The sequence below is a fragment of the Rhea pennata genome, chromosome 21, assembly GCF_028389875.1.
Source record: "Rhea pennata isolate bPtePen1 chromosome 21, bPtePen1.pri, whole genome shotgun sequence".
NCBI lineage: Eukaryota > Metazoa > Chordata > Aves > Rheiformes > Rheidae > Rhea > Rhea pennata.
Window position 1 is genome coordinate 3394412 of NC_084683.1, and position 21438 is coordinate 3415849.

General features: G+C 47.2%; 1 protein-coding gene across 1 annotated transcript; it reads right to left on the minus strand.

Moving 5' to 3' along the window:
• Positions 1–2851: 2851 nt before the first annotated feature.
• Positions 2852–9294, minus strand: LOC134149721 (eomesodermin homolog). Its single transcript, XM_062592931.1, has 6 exons — positions 9229–9294; positions 4338–4957; positions 3909–4063; positions 3601–3722; positions 3003–3161; positions 2852–2908 (listed from the first exon to the last, which is right to left on the minus strand). The coding sequence occupies exons 1-6, from the start codon at positions 9292–9294 to the stop codon at positions 2852–2854; spliced, it is 1179 nt and encodes a 392-aa protein (XP_062448915.1).
• Positions 9295–21438: the final 12144 nt, after the last annotated feature.

A 21438-nucleotide genomic window follows, 5' to 3' on the forward strand; every position in this document is an offset into this window, starting at 1 on the left:
GTAACTGTTACATGAAGTTTAAAAATTATGCCCTATCTCCACTGAAAAAATCTAACCAGCTCTGAGCAAAACAGGGAACAATAATGCCAGAAATGGCTTCTTTGGCCTCAGTATATACAATCCAAGAACAGATTAACCCTCACCTAAAGTTTCATTAAAAAACCGCTAAAATGATACACGTTACAACCATCTTTTAAGTGCCTGCTTCAATAGTGATAGGGTTTTGTTGTTTTTTTATTTTTTTATTATTATTATTATTTTACAAACTGTAGATCTCCAAAGCTTATAATGTCTGTGGAAGAGAACCTGGGCTTGTATCAGCCCTCTTTCTACAGATTTGTTAACTGACTTCCTGCTCCACAGATACATTCTTCCCTTACTTAGGGCTATCATGCCCCACTGAAAGAGAACTGGACATCGTTTTGGGGGCCTTTTTATTTTTTAGCACTGAGAACACTCCAGGGGGAGGGAACTTGCCTTGTTCTTTGCCTGATCTTGTTAACAAATAGTGTCTGACTTTCAAAAAACTCTAAAAATGTTAGACCAAATTAGACCAAATTTTGGTCTGAGACATTGAAGGAAACCTGGTTTTAAATGCTGACAGGAGGAAGAAGACAGACAGGTTTTCGAGTAACAGCTGAGCTTTAAAAACCATTGTATGAATTTGCGCATTCATAGTTTGAATACATTTTAGCAATATAAGCTAAAAGGCAGTATGCATTAGGAAAATGTACCTGGTTACTGCCTCCCCTAAAAAGCAATGAAAAGTAGTCAGCCTGGCTTTAGTGCCATTACAGACAACACAGGTAGAGCCTTGTTCTGTCGGTCTTCTCAGATCATCTTTCTGGGGACGGTGATCAAAAATGGCTCAGTCCACCTATTACAGCAGCTAACCTATTTCTAGTGTGATCTGATCCCCCTCGCCACACGAGGGGAAGAGGGAGACTGATGCTAGCCAATTCAGCATGCACTACTCAGTAGCATACTCACACTAGAAGCCAGCCTGAAATTGTGGTAGTGAGCCCTGGAGAGGAACCAGCTGTGGGAAAGGCAGGAAGAAAGAGAGAATCTATCTGCTGAAAAAAAAATATTATCAGCAAGAATCATTTCCCTACTGCAGATAGAAACTAAAGACATAATAGAAGACTGAATTTTGCTCACGAGCCTGGAATTCAACCGGTGGTCAAAACCTGAGTGAAAAGAGGACTCTTCCTCTGGCCACATAAGCCTTCTGCACTTGATTAACACTCCTCACACATGGAATACCTCTGCAGGCAGCTAGTTACCCATGTGAGTGAAGTTAGACCTTGATTCATCTACAGGACTACACTATCTTCTTCCTCTGCAGCACTCACTGTGTTAATTCAGTAGTTCAGGTAGGCGAGCCTCTCAGTACTCCATTTCCCCCTTTTTCTCTCTTGCTACATTTTATTTGGTTCTAAAATGAAAAGGAGGGAGAGCACAGGAGGTTAAAAGTCTGTAGAGGATTTCTCCTCCCCAGATTAGGATTTAATTGTATTTGTAGTGAGTCCCTTCTGGTTGCGCTTGGTCTTTCAGAGCAATATATCATCAATACGACGCCACCATCAGGAAACGCCGACGGGAAGGGGCCGGCGGGTCATTTCATTTTTCTACCTCGGTCTTTAATATCCACACAGAAGTTTGGGATTAGTGCTGAGGAATGAAGTTTCGTTGAAAAATCAAAAGGGAGTCCCAAAGTGTCAGCGCCAAGAGAGTGTGCAGAAGAGGTCATCAGTTTTTGGAGAGAGTCTGTTAACGAGAAAAAAAAATCTTTTCTGAGGAGCCATATGAAGCCGATTCCCTTTTGGGGAAGAGCCTGTCCCTGCTACAGTTATTTACCCGCCTAGAGTCGATGTATTAAAAATAAATACATGCGATGTGTGTAGCTTGAAGAACCTCTCCCTTCGGAAAAACGTGAAAATAACCGAGTTAGTTGTTAATTCAGAGGAAACGGATTTGAATGGTTAAAAATCCAGTTGGTCCCTTTCACAGGAAATTTGGGTCTAGCTAATTGCAGGGGAAAATTTTTCTTGGGGAGCAGACTCTCTCACTTGGCCAGAGTAACTGGCGAGAAAACAGATCATGCAGTTGCCTGAGAAGCAAGACAGTAGCGAGTGAATTCCAGTTAACATCCGAGGAAGTCCAGATTGTCTTTGACGGAGAACTAGATTTTGCAGCTTCACTGCAAAGACTGAAACAGTTTGCCTCTTATTGCGCAGTATCTCCTGCAATCGTGCAAGCTATTTTTTTTTCCTAGGCTGTGTTTTTACCTCAACTTATTCCTCTCCAGTACACCTCTGGTTTCACAGTTGCACATAGTTTTAATGTAAGAACCACTGAAATAACAGCAACGAGGCTGCCGTGGAGATTATTCTACGGCCTTTTCTGCCCGAAAGCTGCAAGATAGTGTAGTCAGACCCAGGCTGGGTACATCTAACTTTCTGTTTGGGGAGGCTTTGCACATTTTCTTAGCACATGCGCTCATTCCCTGTCAGTCTCTTGTGCAGCCACTTTGGAGGAAGGGAGAAAATCTTCTTTGAGGTCGCCCCCTCCATCCAAACCCGCAATAAAGGATCTGCAGAGGAGGGTCGGGTCTTTTTACCCAGTGAGTGCTGTTTGTCTCGGTAAATCACATTACGAAGCAAAGTGCAAGGGTAGTTAACTCTATCTTCTGTTAATGTAAACAAATAAGAAGCATCCAGTTCCTTGATCTTTATTTAAATATAGAGTTGTTTATCAGTGTCATCCTATGAAGATTAATTAGATACCTTTATGCACAATTTGGTGTCTGACACCCCACAGAAGTGTACTTACTAGTCATAGTTGTCTCTCAAGTGTCTCTGAAGCATTTCGCAAAAGGATTATGGTCAATTTTGAGCTGGCAAATCTTTAAAAAAAAGAAAAGCAGAATATAGTAAGATGAGATGTTGAACCCATGCCACGTAGGTTTATTAATTCTCATTTTATACACTCATGCTTACATCAATGTTTTGATATCCTGTAACTGCTATGAATTGCGTTTCAGGAAAAATAAATGTTTGAGTCTTTGAAGAATCATTCAAATCTTCCACGCCATTTTCAGTCACTTCTACAATATGCAGCCGAGGTTGGTATTTGTGTAGAGACCATAGTTCTATCATCTAGAAGAAACCACACAAGAGGAGTTGTTCAGACAAATCACGTTTAATGTTAATACTTACAAGAAGGTTCAGGCTATTAGAACAGATCTTTTGACTCAGGAATGAAACAGTTCTAACTCTTAGCAGACAAGAACTCACAAGCTGTAGATCTCACCTTAACTAGGTTATTAATATGCTAAACTCTGCAAATGCACAAAATCAAAAGATATAGGCTAGACCCTTGTTTCTGCCTTACTCTGAAGAAAGGTTAGCTGAAGACAAGGAAATACACTTCTATTTCTGATGCTGTCTCTTCTTTTGAAGCCAGTTAGAAAATAAATGCTCACAATCCCTTTTAAGGGAGCGGGTGGGGGGGTGGGGAAACGAGTCACAAACCCAAGGACGTGGCAGCCGGGTTAGCAAAGCCGGCGAAGCTGTCCAGAGGCTGTGCCCCATTTACCTGTGCGATGTTGTTGTTGGGACTTTTGTTGTTCGTCAGCTTCAGGTTCCTGAAAGAGATCTCCTGCCCCATCCAGTGAGCCCCGGTGTCAGGCGATTCAGAGAGAACATAAACCTTGCTGCCTGGAGGAAAAAGGCCCAAATTACTAAGAGAAAACCGAGAAGCCGTGCGCAGAGGCTTTGGGGTGCCCCAGCGCAGCAAGGCGAGGGAAACAAGCTGCAAGCAGCGCTCAAGCCCCGGCTGCCCCCGCGGCAGGATGCTGAGGCGGCAGGAACACTTTTCCGGGAGTTGCTGCTGCCCGCACGTACCTTGCTTGTTGTTGTCGGCTTTGCCGCAGGTCACCCACTTGCCCCCCTGGAAGTGCCACTGGTTGGGGTCCACCAGCACCACCTCCACAAACACGTTGTAGTGAGCCGTGGGGTTGAGGCCGGTGACATTAAAACTCAGGAAAGGGAACATGAGCCTGCGGAGGGGAGAAAAAAAGCACCTCGCATGTGAGGAGGGCTGGGGGCAGAGCCGCAGCCAGCCCCACGCCTCGGCACCAAGCGCCCGCCTGGGGTGCCCCGTCCGTGGACCACCCTCCCAGGCCTTGCCTCCCCCTCCGCCCACTGCGGGGACACCGAGAGCCGCTCTCTGTGCCCATCGGGTCCCGGAGACACCTCGAACCCGGGGCCACAGCCGGGCGGGGTCGCATGCCGCAGGCCTCCCTCCCCCCGGCGGTCCGCCGCCCTGCTTACCGGCCCTGCTTGCTGATGACCATCTCCGTCTGGTGCTGGTGAAACTTGAGCCAGAGGGGCTGGCTGCAGAGTAAAAGCTGCGCCCACAGCCCAGGCCCTGCCGCCGGCACCCCCAGCGCCCCCAGCCCGCCGCAGGAGCCGGCCGCCGCCACCTCCCGGTAAGGGCCGTAGAGGGGGCCATCGCCCGCTGCCTGCCCATACTGGTAGCCGTCGCCGCCGCCAAACTGCGCCCGGGTGCCAGGCAGGCAGACAGCGCCGGCGAAGACCCCCGGCGGCAGCACCGAGCCGTAGGGGTAGCGTGCTGCGGCAGGCGGCTGGTACATGGCGCTGTGCTGCACTGCTGCTGGGTAGGGGAAGAGGGAGTAGCCGCCCCCCAAGTCGGCGCCCAGTGGCCCGGGTGACTGCAGGTAGTAGCGCTCGGGGCTGAGGTCGTCCATGGAGTAGTGGGCGGCGGCGGGCGGCAGCTCCTCCACGCCGCAGGGGGTGGCCTTGTGGCCATCGGGCTTCGGGGTGCCGAAGGGCGGCTCGCCCACCTCCGCCTCGCCCAGCATGGCTGGGAACTTCTTGGGCCCCTTGTTGAGGTCCAGGCAGGTAGAAGGGCGTGCCCGGCAGGGCCCCCGCTGCGGCCAGCAGCAGCTCACCCAGCTGCATCAGCAGAGCCTCTGCAGCCGCTGCAGCGGGGCTCAGCCTGGACACTTTATACCGCCACGCCCGGCTCCTCGGGCCACTGGGGAGGGGCTTGCGCGGGGCCGCTTCCTCGCTGCACCTCCGCCCCCGCTGGCCCATTGGCTTGGCAGCATGGCACTAATTTAATTAGACAGCTAAGGTTGGGCTTAGGGTTAGGGTTCACGGCCACGGCTCTTCTTCCTTCTGGGAACACTTGTCTTCTAATATTTGCCCCACCCCTCCATAGACTGTGAAAGACACACCTACCCTTCTTATAAAAATATGCTGCCTTGTCCCACTTCTGCCCAGCTTTGTAGAGCATTCACAGAGATCAACACATATTAAATAAAGGCACTTAAGCCTGCTACAGAACCATCATTTTTCATCTAAATGGAATAATCTTTCTAAAACTTGTAATTTCCTTGCAAATAAATACAGGCAAGCTGGGTCTTCAAGACACCCATTAGCAGGCAGAGCTTTGCCATTATCTTCCAGTTATATAATTTGGGTACTTAACGGTGGCAGAAATGCTGTCCAGTAAGTATGGAACATAGTAACTGCATTGTTATGTTTTCATGTTGCTGAGCAGAACTGGCACCTAATTAACAGGCTCTGTAAATGAAAAAGACTAATGTAAGGCAAATTCATGTTTAAAATGATTATTACTAGGGTGAATATCTTGCATTTGGATCATAAATGAAGCCTATCTCTGTTCAATATAAGTAGTGAACAGGCTAGTTCTATGGCACACATCCCCCCTCCCCTTCAGTCAGACGGTCCTAGACTGAGTTGCTTGTCTCCCTAAGCGAGAGGACACTGTTTCCACGAACCTGGCTGAATCTCCTATTGCTGTAGCTTAGGGGCTGGTGATGGTATGTGCAGATACAAGCCTGGAGTCTAGTAAGGACCGATAAGCAAGAACCAGGAAGGAGAGGTGGCAGAAGGGATGGGATGCGGCAGCAGCACTGGAAGATCAGAGCAGCACAGCACAGTAGGGGTCAGCTTCTGCTCCCAGTTAGCTTCTTACAGGTCCTCTGTCACGCCACACCTGTTCTCTGCTCGGGATACCCTCCTCTCCTTCCTTCCCACTGTTTCTCTGCTTTTCTTCTCTGCTTTTTTTCTCAGTTTAGTCTGCATTCTGCCTTACCAGCTCCCCCCTCATTTTTGTACCTCTTCCCCGAGCCTCTCCTTTATGGACCGGCAATCATATAAGTTTACAGTAGAACTGTCACAATTCAATACATCAGCAGAGGTTTAAAATAAGACCAGTTTCTTAATCTACATGCTAATTAGAGAGAAGCACGGTAGAAAAAAATAGATGAAACGCATTCAGTAGTCTGCTTTATCACTGACTGCAGAGAAGGTGCATGTTTCCTTCAGCCTTGGACTTCAGCTGAAGCGCTCAACAGTGCAAAACCTGTGCAAAGTCCTTCTACTATCACTTGCTTTTTCAGCACGTAACATAATGTTATGTTATGCTTACGGCTTCTACAGTGCAATGTCCTATACTGAAGAGCCAGGTTTTGGCTTTGTTTTTGTACTTTTTTAATATTACAACGTTCTTGCTTACGCACTTCAGTTCTATCTTGGTAATGAAACAATTTTCTTGCTTAATTGTCACTTAAAATCCCTATCAATTTTGATATAAACTATATTCTCAAAAGGGTGGCGATAATTTTAGAAGACTGACTGAAAGTTGTTCGATCAAATGAGTGGGATGGATTCCCAGGTTTTTTTTAACCTCATGGTTACACTTATTTGCAGAAGCAGGTATTTTTCTTGGCTTTGCAGTAATCTCAAAACACTGTGGTCCCAGCAGATTTTTGCTTTGCCATTTTCAAACGATAATGTGTCAAAACCCTCCTGGGTCTGTCCTGCTCAGTTAGTTCTGATCAGCATGCCCTTTTTCCTTTGGACTTTTCCTCTTCTTTCTTTCTTTTTTTTTTCTTTTTTTCCCCAATCAAGATGTATTAATTCAATCTCTCTAATTTCAGAGACAGATAGAGTGCAGCAAACAAGTTTGGTAGTGGGAAGGAAGAAACTTCTCTTCATCCCTGCAAAGTGTAACTACATTTGGCCAATCTTTTCCCTGCACAACTTAAAACCCCAGAGCAAAGCAAGGGCCCTGCCTAAGGGTGCAGACGGCACTTAACACAGCCAGATGCTCCTGTTCGTAACAGGTCCAGGGCACATCACGGCAACAGAAATAGTAAGTCTTAACTTTGGAGCTGATGACAAAAGGACAAGCAGACTAAAGAACACATTTTAGGCTGAAAAAAAGCCTAAAAACTATCTTCAAATTTACATCTTGGCACAGAACCAAAGAAAGCACTGGTGACTAAAATAGTGCTGCAAATAGCAACAGCAGGAAAAGGATTTTGTCTGCTTTCTTTCCTCCCCCAGCAGCCAGGAGTTTCGGAGGGACCTCCTGCCTTGGCAGCGCGCTCCCACGCAAGAGGGCACTGCAACTCCGTGCATCGGGGTGCGCGGCTGCAGCCCCGCGAGCTGCCTTTGCACAAGGCTCCCTTGAGTTGAGTCCTTGGCTTCTCATCTAGGCTGGTAGCAAATGCAGCAATCTGGACTGACAGTTGCTGTTTACCTCCATGCCCAGGTTGCTGAAGCCAAAGAAACTGTAACATCAGCAAGGAAAAGAAAAAAAAATCAAATCCACCCCAAATAAAACCTCTATCCCACCAAAAAGAGACATTTTATGACAGACAAGGCAAATTTTACAAGTCAATTTACTTGCTACTATATTCGTCCTAGTTAGGAATATACAGATCTTAGAAAACCAAAAAATGATAATGGAAAGAGGCAGAAATAGATAAGCTCACCCTAAAATAGTAAAAACATCTGTTGCAGAGACAACTCTTCATGAGTAACAGAGGTAGTAGATTCAACTCATTAATGCAGCAGAACACAATTATCTTTTTCTCCTGGATTCGTTTTCTGCCAAGTCAGTAAATTGACTCACAGAGAGATCTGATGAGCTTCACAGCTGGTCAAGGTAAGTAGCAGACCCACAAACCAAGTATGTGAAGGACAAACTAAGGAGGGATGAGACCCTCTCTCCTTTCTCAGCACCCATAAGTTCGCCCTTCCACCTCAGGGGAGATACACCATAAGGCTTTAGGAGATGCGTGGGCCTGGCTGTTATCCCACATAGCTGCTCTAATAGAGGAGACCAAAGGCTTCAGCCTCTTCCTAATGCCATTAGGAATTTTTTAGGTGTGGCTATGGCCAATCTTTAAGCCTTTCTGTAGAGGGTTTACACTCTATACTTCAGTGACCTTTAAGTATTATGGGCAGCCATTAACACTTCTCAGCACAACAGTATTAACACCAGAGTGGAGAAGGAAGCAGATCAAATCTGATTGAAGTGAATAGGGCGGAGGGGCACGTGTTTCCATGTTTGCTGCTGCTTTGGCTCTCCGGGAGACTCCTCTCATGGAAGATACTTTATCAGCAAGAAAAGGGATCTAATCCTTTTGTTTTCCTTTTTTTTTTCTTTTCCTTTTTTTTTCTTTTTTTCCCTAAGACTCCAATCACTACGTGGGGTGCTATAACACCAGGAGGGTATTGCCTCTTCATATTGTACCCTCTGTGCTCCCCTACAGGGACTGAGTACAACTCGGGACAAAGGGAAGCACTGGCCATGAAACTATGTTTGCCACTTATTAAAAAACTCACAATCCAGTCAAATAGAAATCAACTGTCATTCCACAGTTCAGTGCAATCTCATCAAAGGTTGCAGGGGTTTGTTTGTTTTGTGAGAGAGTTAAACTAAAAACAAGCTCCAAGAATAATGTCTGTCTTTTTTTTGGGGGGGGGGGTATATGTGTGTGTGTGTGACTATTTCTTGTTCAATACAGCCAAATGCACCCCTTGTTCCTCTGGAAACACTCCACATCTGAAATGGAAAGTAGCCTGTCACTGAGTATCCCTCCTGCAGCCACTGATTACAGATGCTGCCCTGAAGCTCCCAATATTTCAGGCCATTTCCGTGGAGTTACATTTCCCTAAGGATTCTCACATGTGAACCCACATCACGATCAGACTTTTTTCAGGCTGAAACTGTATTCCAGCTATCACACAGATTCCGTTATGCTACCCATCGATTAATGCCTTTTCACCATAGCAAAAGCAGGGAGTGTGGGTTTTTTTAACACCTATGGGAATGACTTTCTCTTCCTGTGGCTGCAATCAGGAAAGCACTTGAGCTAACTGTCCCTTGTCGGAAGTAGCTGGGGATTTCCAGGTCCATCTGAAATACTTGCCCGGTTGTCCTCATCACCGCTTTTGAAGGTATAGCTGTGCAAGCAAAGCAAACAGAAGTGCGGATTTACAGCACATCCTCTGTTTGATGGGAACTGCCAGTGTTTGCCCTCTTGGCACCGCAATGGCAGATACACTGGTCTGCTCACTGAAGAGGAGTCAACTGTTGCACCAACCATGGGGTAAACTATGCCGCAAGCGGGTGCCCCATGGGCAACTGCTGCGCAGTACAGAAGCTGCTGTAAATCTATGCTTCACCCTACTCCCATGGCAATTTAAACACTGTGATTGTAGCACTGTGGCTTCTCTATCAGAAAGTTCTCTCATGCTCTTTTACAGATGGAGAGTCAAGACCAAGTTCCCGGAATGCTTCTGAAGACTTTGACATCTAAACTGGCCACAAACTGACTTCACCAACCAAGCGTTAGCAGTCATATGCTGTTGCTGTAAAAGAAAGAAAAAAAAGAAAGAAATTGTGCTATTTAAATTGTCGAGCAGTCACTGCTATCCCTGGCAGGAATATGTTGTTCATTCTTACTTTCTGGTCTTTCTTCTCAGTACCAGCACAAGCATTGCTGCAGCTGCACAATGAAATTAACTGATTTGTCCAAAAAAATAATCATATTCTTCACTTCCAGACTACTACCCTGACTTTTGGAAGGCAAGAGTCTTTTTGGCAATTGTAATGCAAAAAAAACAAGGCCACCCCCCCAAAAAAAAAAAAAATTAGCCAACTGGAATAAAAGAATGCTTTAAGGACTGGTATAGAATGCATAGTAGCCCATGCCTTTTGAAGTGTCTTTGCTATAGTCCTCAGCATTAATGTCCTCACATTTCATAGTTCGGGAATTTTCATTCCATTATGAAAATTATGAGCTGGTTATCCTTGGCAGTACTATTTTTCTCTCCCCCTTGTCCCTGAGTCTTGTTAACTATTTCAAGGTTTTTTTCACAGTATTTCTCTAACAGGGTCAGGGTCAGGGTCAGGATCAGGGTCAGGGTTACACTTAGGCTTAGGGTTATGGTTGGGGGGAGGTGACACGGGACCCACGGGGGCAGTGTGGGGGGAGGGAGATAACACGGGACCGACAGGGGCAGTGGGGAGGTGACACGGGATGCCACAGGGGCAGTGGTGGGGAGGAAGTGACATGAGACCTGCGGGGGCAGTGAGGGGGGGTGTTAGGGTCAGGCTTAGGGTCAGGGTTAGGGTTAAGGTCAGCGTTAGGGTCAGGGCTAGTGTCAGGGTAAGGGTTAGGGTTAGGGTTAGGGTCAGGGTTAGGGTCAGGGTCAGGGTCAGGGTCAGGGTTGGGGTTAGGGGTTAGGCTTATGGTTAGGGCTAGGGTTAGGGTCAGGGTTAGGGTTAGGTTGAGGGTCAAGTCAGGGTCAGGGTTAGCTTAGGGTTAGGGTTAGGGTCAGGGACAGGGTTAAGGTCAATGTTAGGGTTAAGGACAGGGTTAGGGTCAGGGTCAGGGTCAGTGTTAGGGTCAGAGTTAGGGTCAGGCTCAGGGTCAGGGTTAGGGTTAGGGTAAGGGTCAGGGTTAGGCTTAGGCTTAGGTTTAGGGTCAGGCTAAGGGTTAGGGTTAGGGTTAGGGTCAGTGTCAGGGTTGGGGTTAGGGTTTAGGCTTATGGTTAGGGTCAAGATTAAGGTTAGGGTTAGGGTCAGGGTCAGGGGGGAGGTGTCACGGGTCCCCACGGGGCTGTCGGGAGGGAGAGGTGACACGGCACCCATGGGGTAGTGGGGGGGAGGTGACACGGGACCCCACAGGGGTTATGGGGGGGGAGGTGACACAGGAGCCGTGGGGGTGTTTGGGGGGGAGGTGACATGGGACCTGCGGGGGTGGGGGGCTTTAGGGTCAGGGTTAGGGTCAGGGTTAGAATTAGGGTCAGGGTCAGGGTCACGGTTAGGATCAGGTTCAGGGTTAGGTTAGTGTTAGGGTCAGGGTTAGGGTTAGGGACAGGGTTGGGATTAGGAGTTAGGCTTAGGGGTAGGGTCAGGGTTAGGGTTATGGTTAGGGTCAGGGTCAGGATTTGGCTTAGGGTCAGGGTCAGGGTTTGGCTTAGGCTTAGGGTTAGGGTTAGGTTCAGGGTCAGGGTTAGGGTTAGGGTTAGAGATTAGGCTAAGGGTCAGGGTTGGGGGGAGGTGACATGGGACCCCACGGGGCTGTGGGTGGGGGGAGGCAACACGGGACCCATGGGGGCAGTGGGAGGGGAGGTGACACGGGACCCCACAGGGGCTGTGTGGGAGGGGAGGTGACACAGGACCCATGGGTGCAGTGCAGGGGGCGAGGTGACATGGGACCCGCTGGGAGTTTGGGGGGAGGGGACACAGGACCCCACGGGGGAAGTGGGGGGGGAGGTGACACGGGACCTGCGGGGGCAGTGGGGGGGATTAGGGTCAGGGTTAGAGTCAAGGTTAGGGTCTGGGTCAGGGTTGGGGTTGGGGGTCTGGGTTAGGGTCAGGGTTAGGGTTAGGCTTAGGCTTAGGCTTAGGGTCAGGTTTAGGCTTAGGCTTAGGGTCAGGGTCAGGGTTAGGGTCAGGGTTAGGGTTAGGTTAGGGTTAGGGTTAGGCTTAGGGTAAGAGTCATGGCCACGGTTGGGGTTATGGGTTAGGCTAAGGGTTAGAGTTAGGGTCAGGGTTAGGATCAGGGCAGGGTCAGGGTTAAGGTTACTGTCAGGGTTAGGGTTAGGGTTAGGGTCAGTGTCAGGATTATGCTTAGTCTTAGGGTTAGGGTCAAGGTTAGGGTCTGGGCCAGGGTTACGGTGAACATCAGGGTCAGGAGGCAGGTGACACGGGATCTGCAGGGGCAGTGGGTGGGATGTGACACGGGACCTCTGGGGGCAGTTGGGGGGTGTTAGGGTCAGGGTTAGGGTTAGGTTCAGGGTTAGGGTCTGGGTTAGGGTCTGGTTCATGGTCAGGGTTAGGTTAGGGTCAGGGTCAGGGTTAGGGTTAAGCTTATGGTTAGGGTGAGGGTTAGGGTCAGGGTCATGGTCAGATTCAGGGCCTGGTTTAGGGTCAGGGTTAGGGTCAGGGTCAGGGTCGAGGTTACATGGGACCCACGGGGGCAGTGGGAGGGGGAGGTGACACAGGACCCATGGGGGCAGTGGCGGAGGAAGTGACACGAGACCCAAGGAAGCATTGGAGGGGGGAGGTGACACGGGACCAACGGGAGCTGTGGGGGGGGAAGTGACACAGGACCCGCGTGGGAAGTGGGAGGGGGGTTAGTGTCAGGGTTAGGGTCAGGGTTAGGGTCAGGCTCAGGGTCAGGGTCAGGGTCAGGGATGGTGTTGGGGATTAGGCTTAGGGTTAGGGTTAGAGTTAGGGTCAAGGTTAAGGTCAGGGTTAGAGTCAGGGTCAGGGTCAGGGTTAAGGTTGGGGCAGCATCAGGGTTAGGGTCAGGGTCAGGGTAAGGGTCAAGGTCAGGGTTACGGTCAGCATCAGGATTAGGGTCAGAGTTAGGTCAGGGTCAGGGTTAGGGTTAGGGTCAGGGTCAGTGTTAGAGTTAGGGTCAGGGTCAGGTTAGGATTAGGGTCAGAGTTAGAGTCAGGGACAGGATTAGGGTAACGGTCAGGGTTAGGGTTATGGTTAGGGTCAGGATTTGGCTTAGGTTTAGGTTCAGGGTTAGGGTCAGGGTTAGGGTTATGGTAAGGGTTAGGGTCAGGGTCAGGGTCAGGATTAGGAGTAGGGAGGGTCAGGGTCAGGGTTAGGGTCAGAGATAGGGTCAGGGTCAGGGTCAGGGGGGAGGTGACATGGAACCCACGGGGGCAATGGGGGTGGGAGGTGACACGGGACTCGTTTATCAAATGCATCTCGGAGTCGGTCAATAACGTGCATATACAGCTCCGCAACTCCTTGGAGTATTTTTGTAAAAGAATGAGTCGGCTTCCCGGTCTCTGGGATTTTTAACACAGCTTGTAAGGCTAGAGACGCAGACTGCCTTAAAATATGCGGATCTAAACGGGCTTGAAGCTGCGGGTCCTCTAGAGGCGCTTGTCCCAAAGCTGTGGCGAATCGCCGACGGGTCTATCTAAGTTTTCTGAAGAAGCAGTATAATATAAATCTCGCCACTTTTGTTCCCATAGAAACTTCTATGTCAGGGTTAGAATCATTGCTGCCAGCTGATGGAGATCATACGGTGTTAAGAGCTGGCCCGTCAGAACAGAGCTAAGGTGGCGTTATCAATGCCACATTGAGTCCGAACCCAATTGATGTTTCCTAAGAGTTTTTGGACATCATTCAGAGTACATATGTCCGCAGTTATCGATATTAGTTGTGGCCGAATTGTTTGTTGCAGGATCTTCCAGCCAAGATATTTGCAAGGTGGCTCCGTTTGCACTTTCTCGGGTGCTACTTGAAGACCTGCAGTTTGTAAGTTGGCGGTCAGTACTTCCAACGCTTTTATGCTATTTGCTTTAGGTGCTCCGGCTATTAAAAGATCATCCGTATAATGATACAGGTAAAGCCTTGGAAACTGCTGTCGTACTGGTTGAATAGCGCGGGCCACATCTGAATGACACGTGGTTGGGGAGTTCTTCATGCCTTGAGGCAGCACTGCCCAGTGGTATCTATCCATAGGCTCCTGCCTTTTGACCTTTGGCACCGAAAAGGCAAAGCGAGGTGCGTCGTCAGGGTGTAGTGGTATAGTAAAGAAACAGTCCTTTAGGTCGATAATTACTACGTCCCAATTTGCCGGAATCATTTTGGGCAAGGGCAGACCAGGCTGCAATGGTCCCATATCTTCGATTACTGCATCTATCTGTCGTAAATCATGCAATAAACGCCATTTTCCACTTTTCTTTTTAATAACGAATACAGGGGAATTCCAAGGACTGTTTGTAAGGACAATACGTCCCTGCTGTAGCTGTTTTTGAACCAGGACTTGCAAAGCAGCGACCTTCTCTCCCGTGAGCAGCCATTGATCAACCCAAACTGGGTGATTGGTTTTCCAGGTTAATTGAAGCGTTGGTCGCCCTTCAATGGCCTCTAGTGAAAATTTTCTGGGGAGGAAATAGCAAGTCGATACTGCCCTAACACATCACGTCCCAGGAGGCTAATAGGGATATTGGTGATGTAGGGGCGCACGGTGCATAATGTACCCTCTTTTGTCCGAATGGTAAGAATCGAGGCGCTTTGCAAGGTGTTAGACAATCTGCCAACCCCTACCAGGCCCCCGGACAGTGTAACTGTGGGCCAAGTAGCTGGCCAATCCGACGAGGAAATGTCGGTCACATCTGCTCCTGTATCTATAAGCATGGTACATTTGATGTGTAACGGGTGATGCTATGTATTATGCACTGTGATAGAAAGTGTTGGTCGCTGCTGTGCAATGTCAGTGGCCCAAAAAACAGCTGCGGCTCCTGTGGAGCCAAACCCAGGAGATCCGCTTTTCCTGTTAGTTGTTCTGGGTGCTATAGCTTTAAACAATATTAATTAGGCAATTCGAGTGTCCTTGGGCACAAAGAGTGGAGGCGACGGAGTCCATGCCATTGCATGAATCTGCCCTTCCTAATCAGCATCAATCACACCAGGTAGTATAAACAGCCCTGCCAGGGTCGTGCTTGAGCGTCGGAGCCGTCTCTGTTACAGGCCTCTATCATTTTGACTAGGGAGGCTTTTGGAGACATAGCTTGCAGGACCTTTTTGCAGTCCGTGTTAGCCTTTTCTACTGCTAGCTTTAATAGCAGCGCCTCTTTTGCTTCTCGGTTATCGACTTGTTTATCTAATGCATCTCGGAGTCGGTCAATAAAGAGCATATACGGCTCCGCAACTCCTTGGAGTATTTTTGTAAAAGAATGAGTCGGCTTCCCGGTCTCTGGGATTTTTAACACAGCTTGTAAGGCTAGAGACGCAGACTGCCTTAAAATATGCGGATCTAAACGGGCTTGAAGCCGCGGGTCCTCTAGAGGCGCTTGTCCCAAGAGCTGCGGCAACCCAGCAGTTTTACATGGATCGCCGACGGGTCTATCTAAGTTTTCTAAAGAAGCAGTATAACATAAATCTCGCCACTTTTGTTCCCATAAAAGATTCTGTGTTGGGGTTAGAATCATTGCTGCCAGTTGACAGAGATCATACAGTGTTAAGAGCTGGCCCGTCAGAACATTTTCTAGCAATGACGGAGAAAAAGGGGCGGATAAGCCCCACGTGGTCACTGTATTCCGTAATTCTTTAATCAAATCCCACTGAAAAGGAACCCGCTCATTAGGGCCCTGTTGCCGGACCTGGCCTGGGAACGCCAGGCACGGGTCATCCCCGGCGGCCACTGCATCACGGCACAATTGTGCCCAACGGGTCTGGGGGTCAAACCCCCCTAAATCCATCCTTGTTGGCTCCGGCGGTAGCGCGGGGGTCTCTGATTGACAAGGTGCCTCAGAACCCCCTTTCTCCTGCGTGAAAGACAGCAGCGGAGGGGGACCACAACATGCCCGTCCGCGGTGGCGATTCCGTATCTAAATCTATGAGGTTAGTGTTTAACAGCGAGGCTGGATGGTCTCCTGAGAGTTTAAGAGCATTTGCAGCTTTCCTTTTCCTTTTTTTTTCTTTTTTTCTCTTTTTTCTTTTCTTCCATGCTCGCAAAGTTTTTATTATCAAACGCCACATTGTCATTACGTCCCAGGCGGTCAAATCCCCCCGAGGTGCGGCTTCCCAAATCATCTGACCTGCATTTCCCCATGTTTCAAGATCAAACACCTCCGATACCATGGACGGGGCCCCTTTTGCTTTTAACCATTTCAGTAAAAGTTTCACTACTTTCTCATCATAACTAACACCTTTCTTAGCTAATATCTGCAGTAACAACTTAACGATAGCTTCCTCTTCTGTCGACAGATTAGATCCCATAGTTATGCTCCAGCTGCTCACCTGTAAACGGTGATTGCCCGGGCTCTTGCTGCAGTCCCACTGTGAGCGATTCATTCAGCTGCAGTCCCTTCCAGACGCTCCTGTCAGCGCTTGTTCGACCCTATCACACCGGGGTCACCATTTGAAGGGATTGATTGCACGGACTCCTGATAGGTTCTGATCAGAAGACCTTTATCCATATCAGAAGGCAAAACATATATATCGACACAGTAAGCACGAGTCATCCACGCGACATACACAGTGCAGTGATTGGGTATACAGCGATAAGCACGCGCTCCAGCTACTAAAGCGATTGGTTATGCCCCTTGATACAATTTTCTCACAAGCAGACACCACGGTTATTTGCTTGGCTCATATTCTGCATTCTTGTTCTGTTTCTCACAGCACACCTGCTTCTAGTCTCAGTTGAAGGACGGGTTGCCTAGCTCAGTATCTAACAAACCCCACAGAGATGTTATTTGGATCACCGTATTTGGGTAAAGGGAAAGAAATGCTGGTTTTTGAAACTAAAGATGCTTTCCTTAAAAACTGTCTACTCGGGTTGTCCTATTCCTTCTCCTCTCTTAGGGCTCAGGGATTACTGGCGCAGACCCCACCGTTAGAATTTCCAATCCATCCATTCCGAGCCGGGGATTGGGTCCTAATACAGATGTGGACAAAGTCAAAGCTACAACCTGAGTGGGAGGGACCATTTCAAGTGCTCCTGACTACCGAGACAGCAGTACAAACAGCTGAGAAGGGCTGGACTCATGACACTCGAGGAAAAGCATCTGCCAATCCTGAGACCTGGGAGACTGTTTCTACAGGAGAGCCGCTGAAGACGAAAATCAGAAGGAAGGTGTAAAACTATAACTGTAAAATAACCTTTAACTTCTCCTCCAGAAAATCAATGAATATTACCTGTGATTGAGAGAGCGGGTTAGATTATACGGAATTAGAGTGCTTACTGATGGGGATTTGGAAACCAAAATTTTAAATTTAGTGCGAGCCGCATATAATGGGACCAATATTTTTCTGGATAACCTCTCTTTATGCCCTTGATTCTGAGGGAGGTTTTGACTCTCTAAGAGATAATCAAAAATGGGAAAATGAGTGTGTGACTTTAGGTTATTCCGTGGCCCATGTATTTAACCTTACCAATTGCTGGGTATGTGGAGGGCCATTTGGCCTAGAAAGTTGGCCATGGACCTCTGTCCCCATTTCTCCTGAATGACTGGTGAGCAGGTACAATGAAATGGAGAATGATGCCTACTGGGAGGAAGACACCCCACCACCGTGGGCGTCACATGCCATGGATATCCAGCACAGGGCCAATATTGTCTGAATCGAACTCAGAAAGATGGTGTTCCCGTGGGAATCAGTAAATGCAATTGGACTTATACGTACGGAAACCACTGCCTTACCGATAGTTGTATGGCACTTAATTGCTCACAACCCAAGAGTAAGCCAATAGCTTGTGGAAACTCCACTAATGAATCTTTTGCACCTCGTCAATTAGGATGGGCTTGGATAAATTAAATCGGATGCCGGAAACATTTTTTTGGCTTTTGGTCCCCTGTCAATCGATCAGAAATTACTTACTATAATAATACCGATACACCTTACGAGGGAGTAACGATAACTTGGGGACTCCTTCCCACCGAAGGTGACGACAGTAAACGTTCAGGAACTCTCACCCGTCTGCCAAACAGGCAAACTTTGTGTTGGAGCCTTCACACAAGCTATAGACGAGATCTTTTTGATGATTACAATTTGATTTATAACGCTAGCACTCGGTGTAACTGGAGGAAAGACTTTGGCTCCTGGTTTTGCAGCCCCAATGGACATGAGAGCTGGGAACCCTATCATCCTCTGCAAACAAGGAATACTACTTACTTCCAAACCCCTTGGACTTCCACAGGCCTGCCTGAATATGGTACTCGAGCCTTAAAGGGCCATTAGTGGGTGTGTGGTCAGTATGCATATAAAATATTACCAGCAAATTGGTCAGGTACCTGTTATGTTGGGATAATCCGTCCGTTGTTCTTCTTACTCCCTGGACCGGTGGGTGGAGAGTTGGGAGTAAGGCTCTATGAAGACCTGGGAAGATCAAAATGGTCACTTGATCAATCCATAACAGCTGGGGGTGACCAGACTGGGGTGAACATGAATGGCCCCCAGAGCGGATTATACAACATTATGGGTAAGCTACCTGGAATCCTAACGAACCTATAAGTGGGGCTGGAGCACCCATTTATAATTTAAATCAGATTATTCGATTACAGGCCGTCTTAGAAATCATTACCAATCGAGTGGCAAAAGCCCTTGACCTATTGGCTGACCAGGCCACTCAAATGCGAACTGCAGTATTAGAGCACTGCATGGTTCTTGACTCTCTGTTAGCTGAAGAAGGGGGAGTGTGCGGGAAATTGAACGGTTCTAACTGTTGTATTAAGCTTGATAATAACGGATAGGTAGTGAAGGAAGCCACTATTGCAGTCTGAAAACTTGCACGTGTTCCAGTGCAGACTTGGAAAGGATGGAATCTTGAGTTTGATTTATGGTCTTGGCTTCCAGGACCTAAGTTACTAAGTTATTGCCTATGTTGTCAGGTTAACGACACTTCCTCGTTTAATACCCTGTATAGTTAAATTTCTTCAGAAAACAGTACAGGATACATTAAGGTCTATGAAAGTGGTCACAATCACCACTGGACAAGAGCAGAAAATATTATTAATAACACACGATCCAGCCCTTGAAATTAAAGTTGTCTAGTAAGATTTATGGAATATGAAAATGCAAAAACAACAATAAAAGTAAGGGGAAGAAAAGGAGGGGGCATTTGTAAGGAGTAAGAGTGAACTTCCAGTGTCCAGGGCATCCCACAAGAATTTTTTACTTTATTGTTTAAATAACCTACAAAGCAACTAAAGAGCATTTTACATCAATCACCACAGACGTATATAATATATATAAAATTGTGACTGACATGAAAAAGATATGGAACAATTAATTATTCATGGTTTTACAATGGAGGCAGCTACAAGAGTGTAAAATGAAAGCATTAATTTTTCCTTCCTGTTGATATAGTATGATACTTAGTAAGCAAGCGTCTAGTAGTCATCGGGAGGAGTTTGCACGTAGTTGCATTGCCACTTGCAGTCTGCAGGTTTCCCTAAAGGATCCCTCCAAGTCACTCTCTCCTGGGTGTAACAGAGCATGGTCCCTCAGTGACTTCAGTCTACTTCAGCGAGACGATTTAATTTCCATTTCTGCTTGCGTTCTCTGGAAACTGTTGCCACGTTTCTTGTAAATAGAGAAATTCATAGAACCTAATTCAGATGAAATAAGTTTATTTTCCAGAGTTCTGCTCTCTGTTCACTAGTAGATTTTTTTTTTCCCTTCCCTGTTTATCTCCCCCGAGTAGCTGAAGTGCACTCAGATGGGCAGCGGGAGAAGTTGAACACCATGGAATTGTTGATGCTCATATAGCCCTCTTTTTTGGTTTGTTTTTCACAAGCAGAAATTCGGTTGCTGCAATTTTCTGGGCCTCCGGTAGCACAAGTAAAAGCGTGTTCAGGAGTTACAGCTCTCCCTGCCTATCGTGTCCTCTGCTGACCACGGCAGTGTCTGGTTCACTGTTGCAATGTTATGATTTTATAAACTCACTGACAGTTTTGATATGTTACTTGGGACCAACCAGTTCCAGCTCCTCTCTCCAGAGATAACCCCACAGGAGACACTTGCTTGTGCTCTTTTTTCATAGCCCTTGAGTAAGTTGCAAACTGTTGCAGGAGGACTCGAGAATAGTTGTTTTTTACTATTAAAACAAAATGGGGGGAAAGGGGAAGCAATGGCCAATCTGGCCAATTCAGCAATTGATTTTTTTTTTTAATTAAGAAACTTTAAGCTCAAGTAGCTTCAGTCTCTGGCCTGCTTCCTGCAGGAAGGAAGCGCACTTGCGCTTGTGTATCTATGGCGCATGTATCTTCATGCTACTATAACATCTCGCAGACAGCTTCTGTTTTTTATAAAGATGGTTGCAAATTCAGAGGTCTGTTGATGCTCCTCAGGATCCTCACCAATATTCTAACTGAGGAAGCGTCCATCTCCAAAAGCAAGGGCCTTCGTATTTAAATGACTCCAATGACCGCTTGGTGGCTCGGACATTAAAAGAAACAAAAATTTACTCTGAATTGTTATGAATCTGTTACGAATCTGTTCCATTTGCGTGGGCTTATATTAAATTCCTATAGACTCTACCTGGTTCTAGGACTAAATTTGGAGTTCATCAGAGATGTGTGTGACCAGCCCTCAGCACTGCGCAGCTTTGCAGTGGCAACTGCCCTTAAACCTGCGGCTGAGACAGGTGGTTTTACAAACGTGGGCAAACTCTGCCTTCGGGCCCCCCGGTTATTGCTCCGCTCTTGAAAAGTAGTGAAAATGCACTTGATTCATAGACAACTTTCATAAGAGAATTATGAGTATTTGGCTAAATAGCAGCTTCGTCTCTGGCAAGCTGAAGTATTTGTTCAAGCTCAGAGTTAGGCTTGAACACGATGTCTGCCAGGGATATCGGCAATTATTTCTGCTTTTGAGCCTTCTCTTGAAGGCTCTTTGCTCGTCTTGGTTCTCCAATTTGAGGAGTTTAACTGATTTTTTTTCTGTTTTGTTGTTACCTGAATTTGGTGCTTACACGTTCTGTGAATCTTTCTCCAGTATTTAGCTACCTTAGATGCTTCTAATCCCTTTCTGTAGGACTCACAGTCCTTATTCCTGTCCCTTCCTCCCGCAGAGTGGATGAGATTCGAGCCCCTTATAGTACGTGTGGTGTTAATATGCACCCCACTGTTCTCTCTTCTTTCTTGTAATGCCACTATTTTATCTTATTTTATTTTGTAGCTTACTGGTTAGGACAAACTGAGACCATGTGGTATACTCAAATGCATTCAGTGGAAGGAAACCTAAGAGAACCAAAGGATTTTATGCTGGGGGGGGGAGGGGATCTTTGATCCTGTGTATTTACCTAACATGACTGCACAATATGAATATGTAAATGTATGTAAAGGACAGGAGAGATCGAGTTTTACAGATGGGGATTCTTATGGCAGTGAGTTGTTTTATGAAAATAAAAAGATAGCCATTTCCAAAATGCAGAAGGTTAGCAGTATATATCTGGCTCTCTGGCTATTTATTAAATAATGAGTTTTAAAAGTTGCCATTCTCAGGAACTTTCACGGTAAACTTGACTGATGAAACTTGGCAACAAACGTTAGAAAAGTTACAAACGTTCTTGCCTGATTTGAATATCAAAGGTGTACGCAG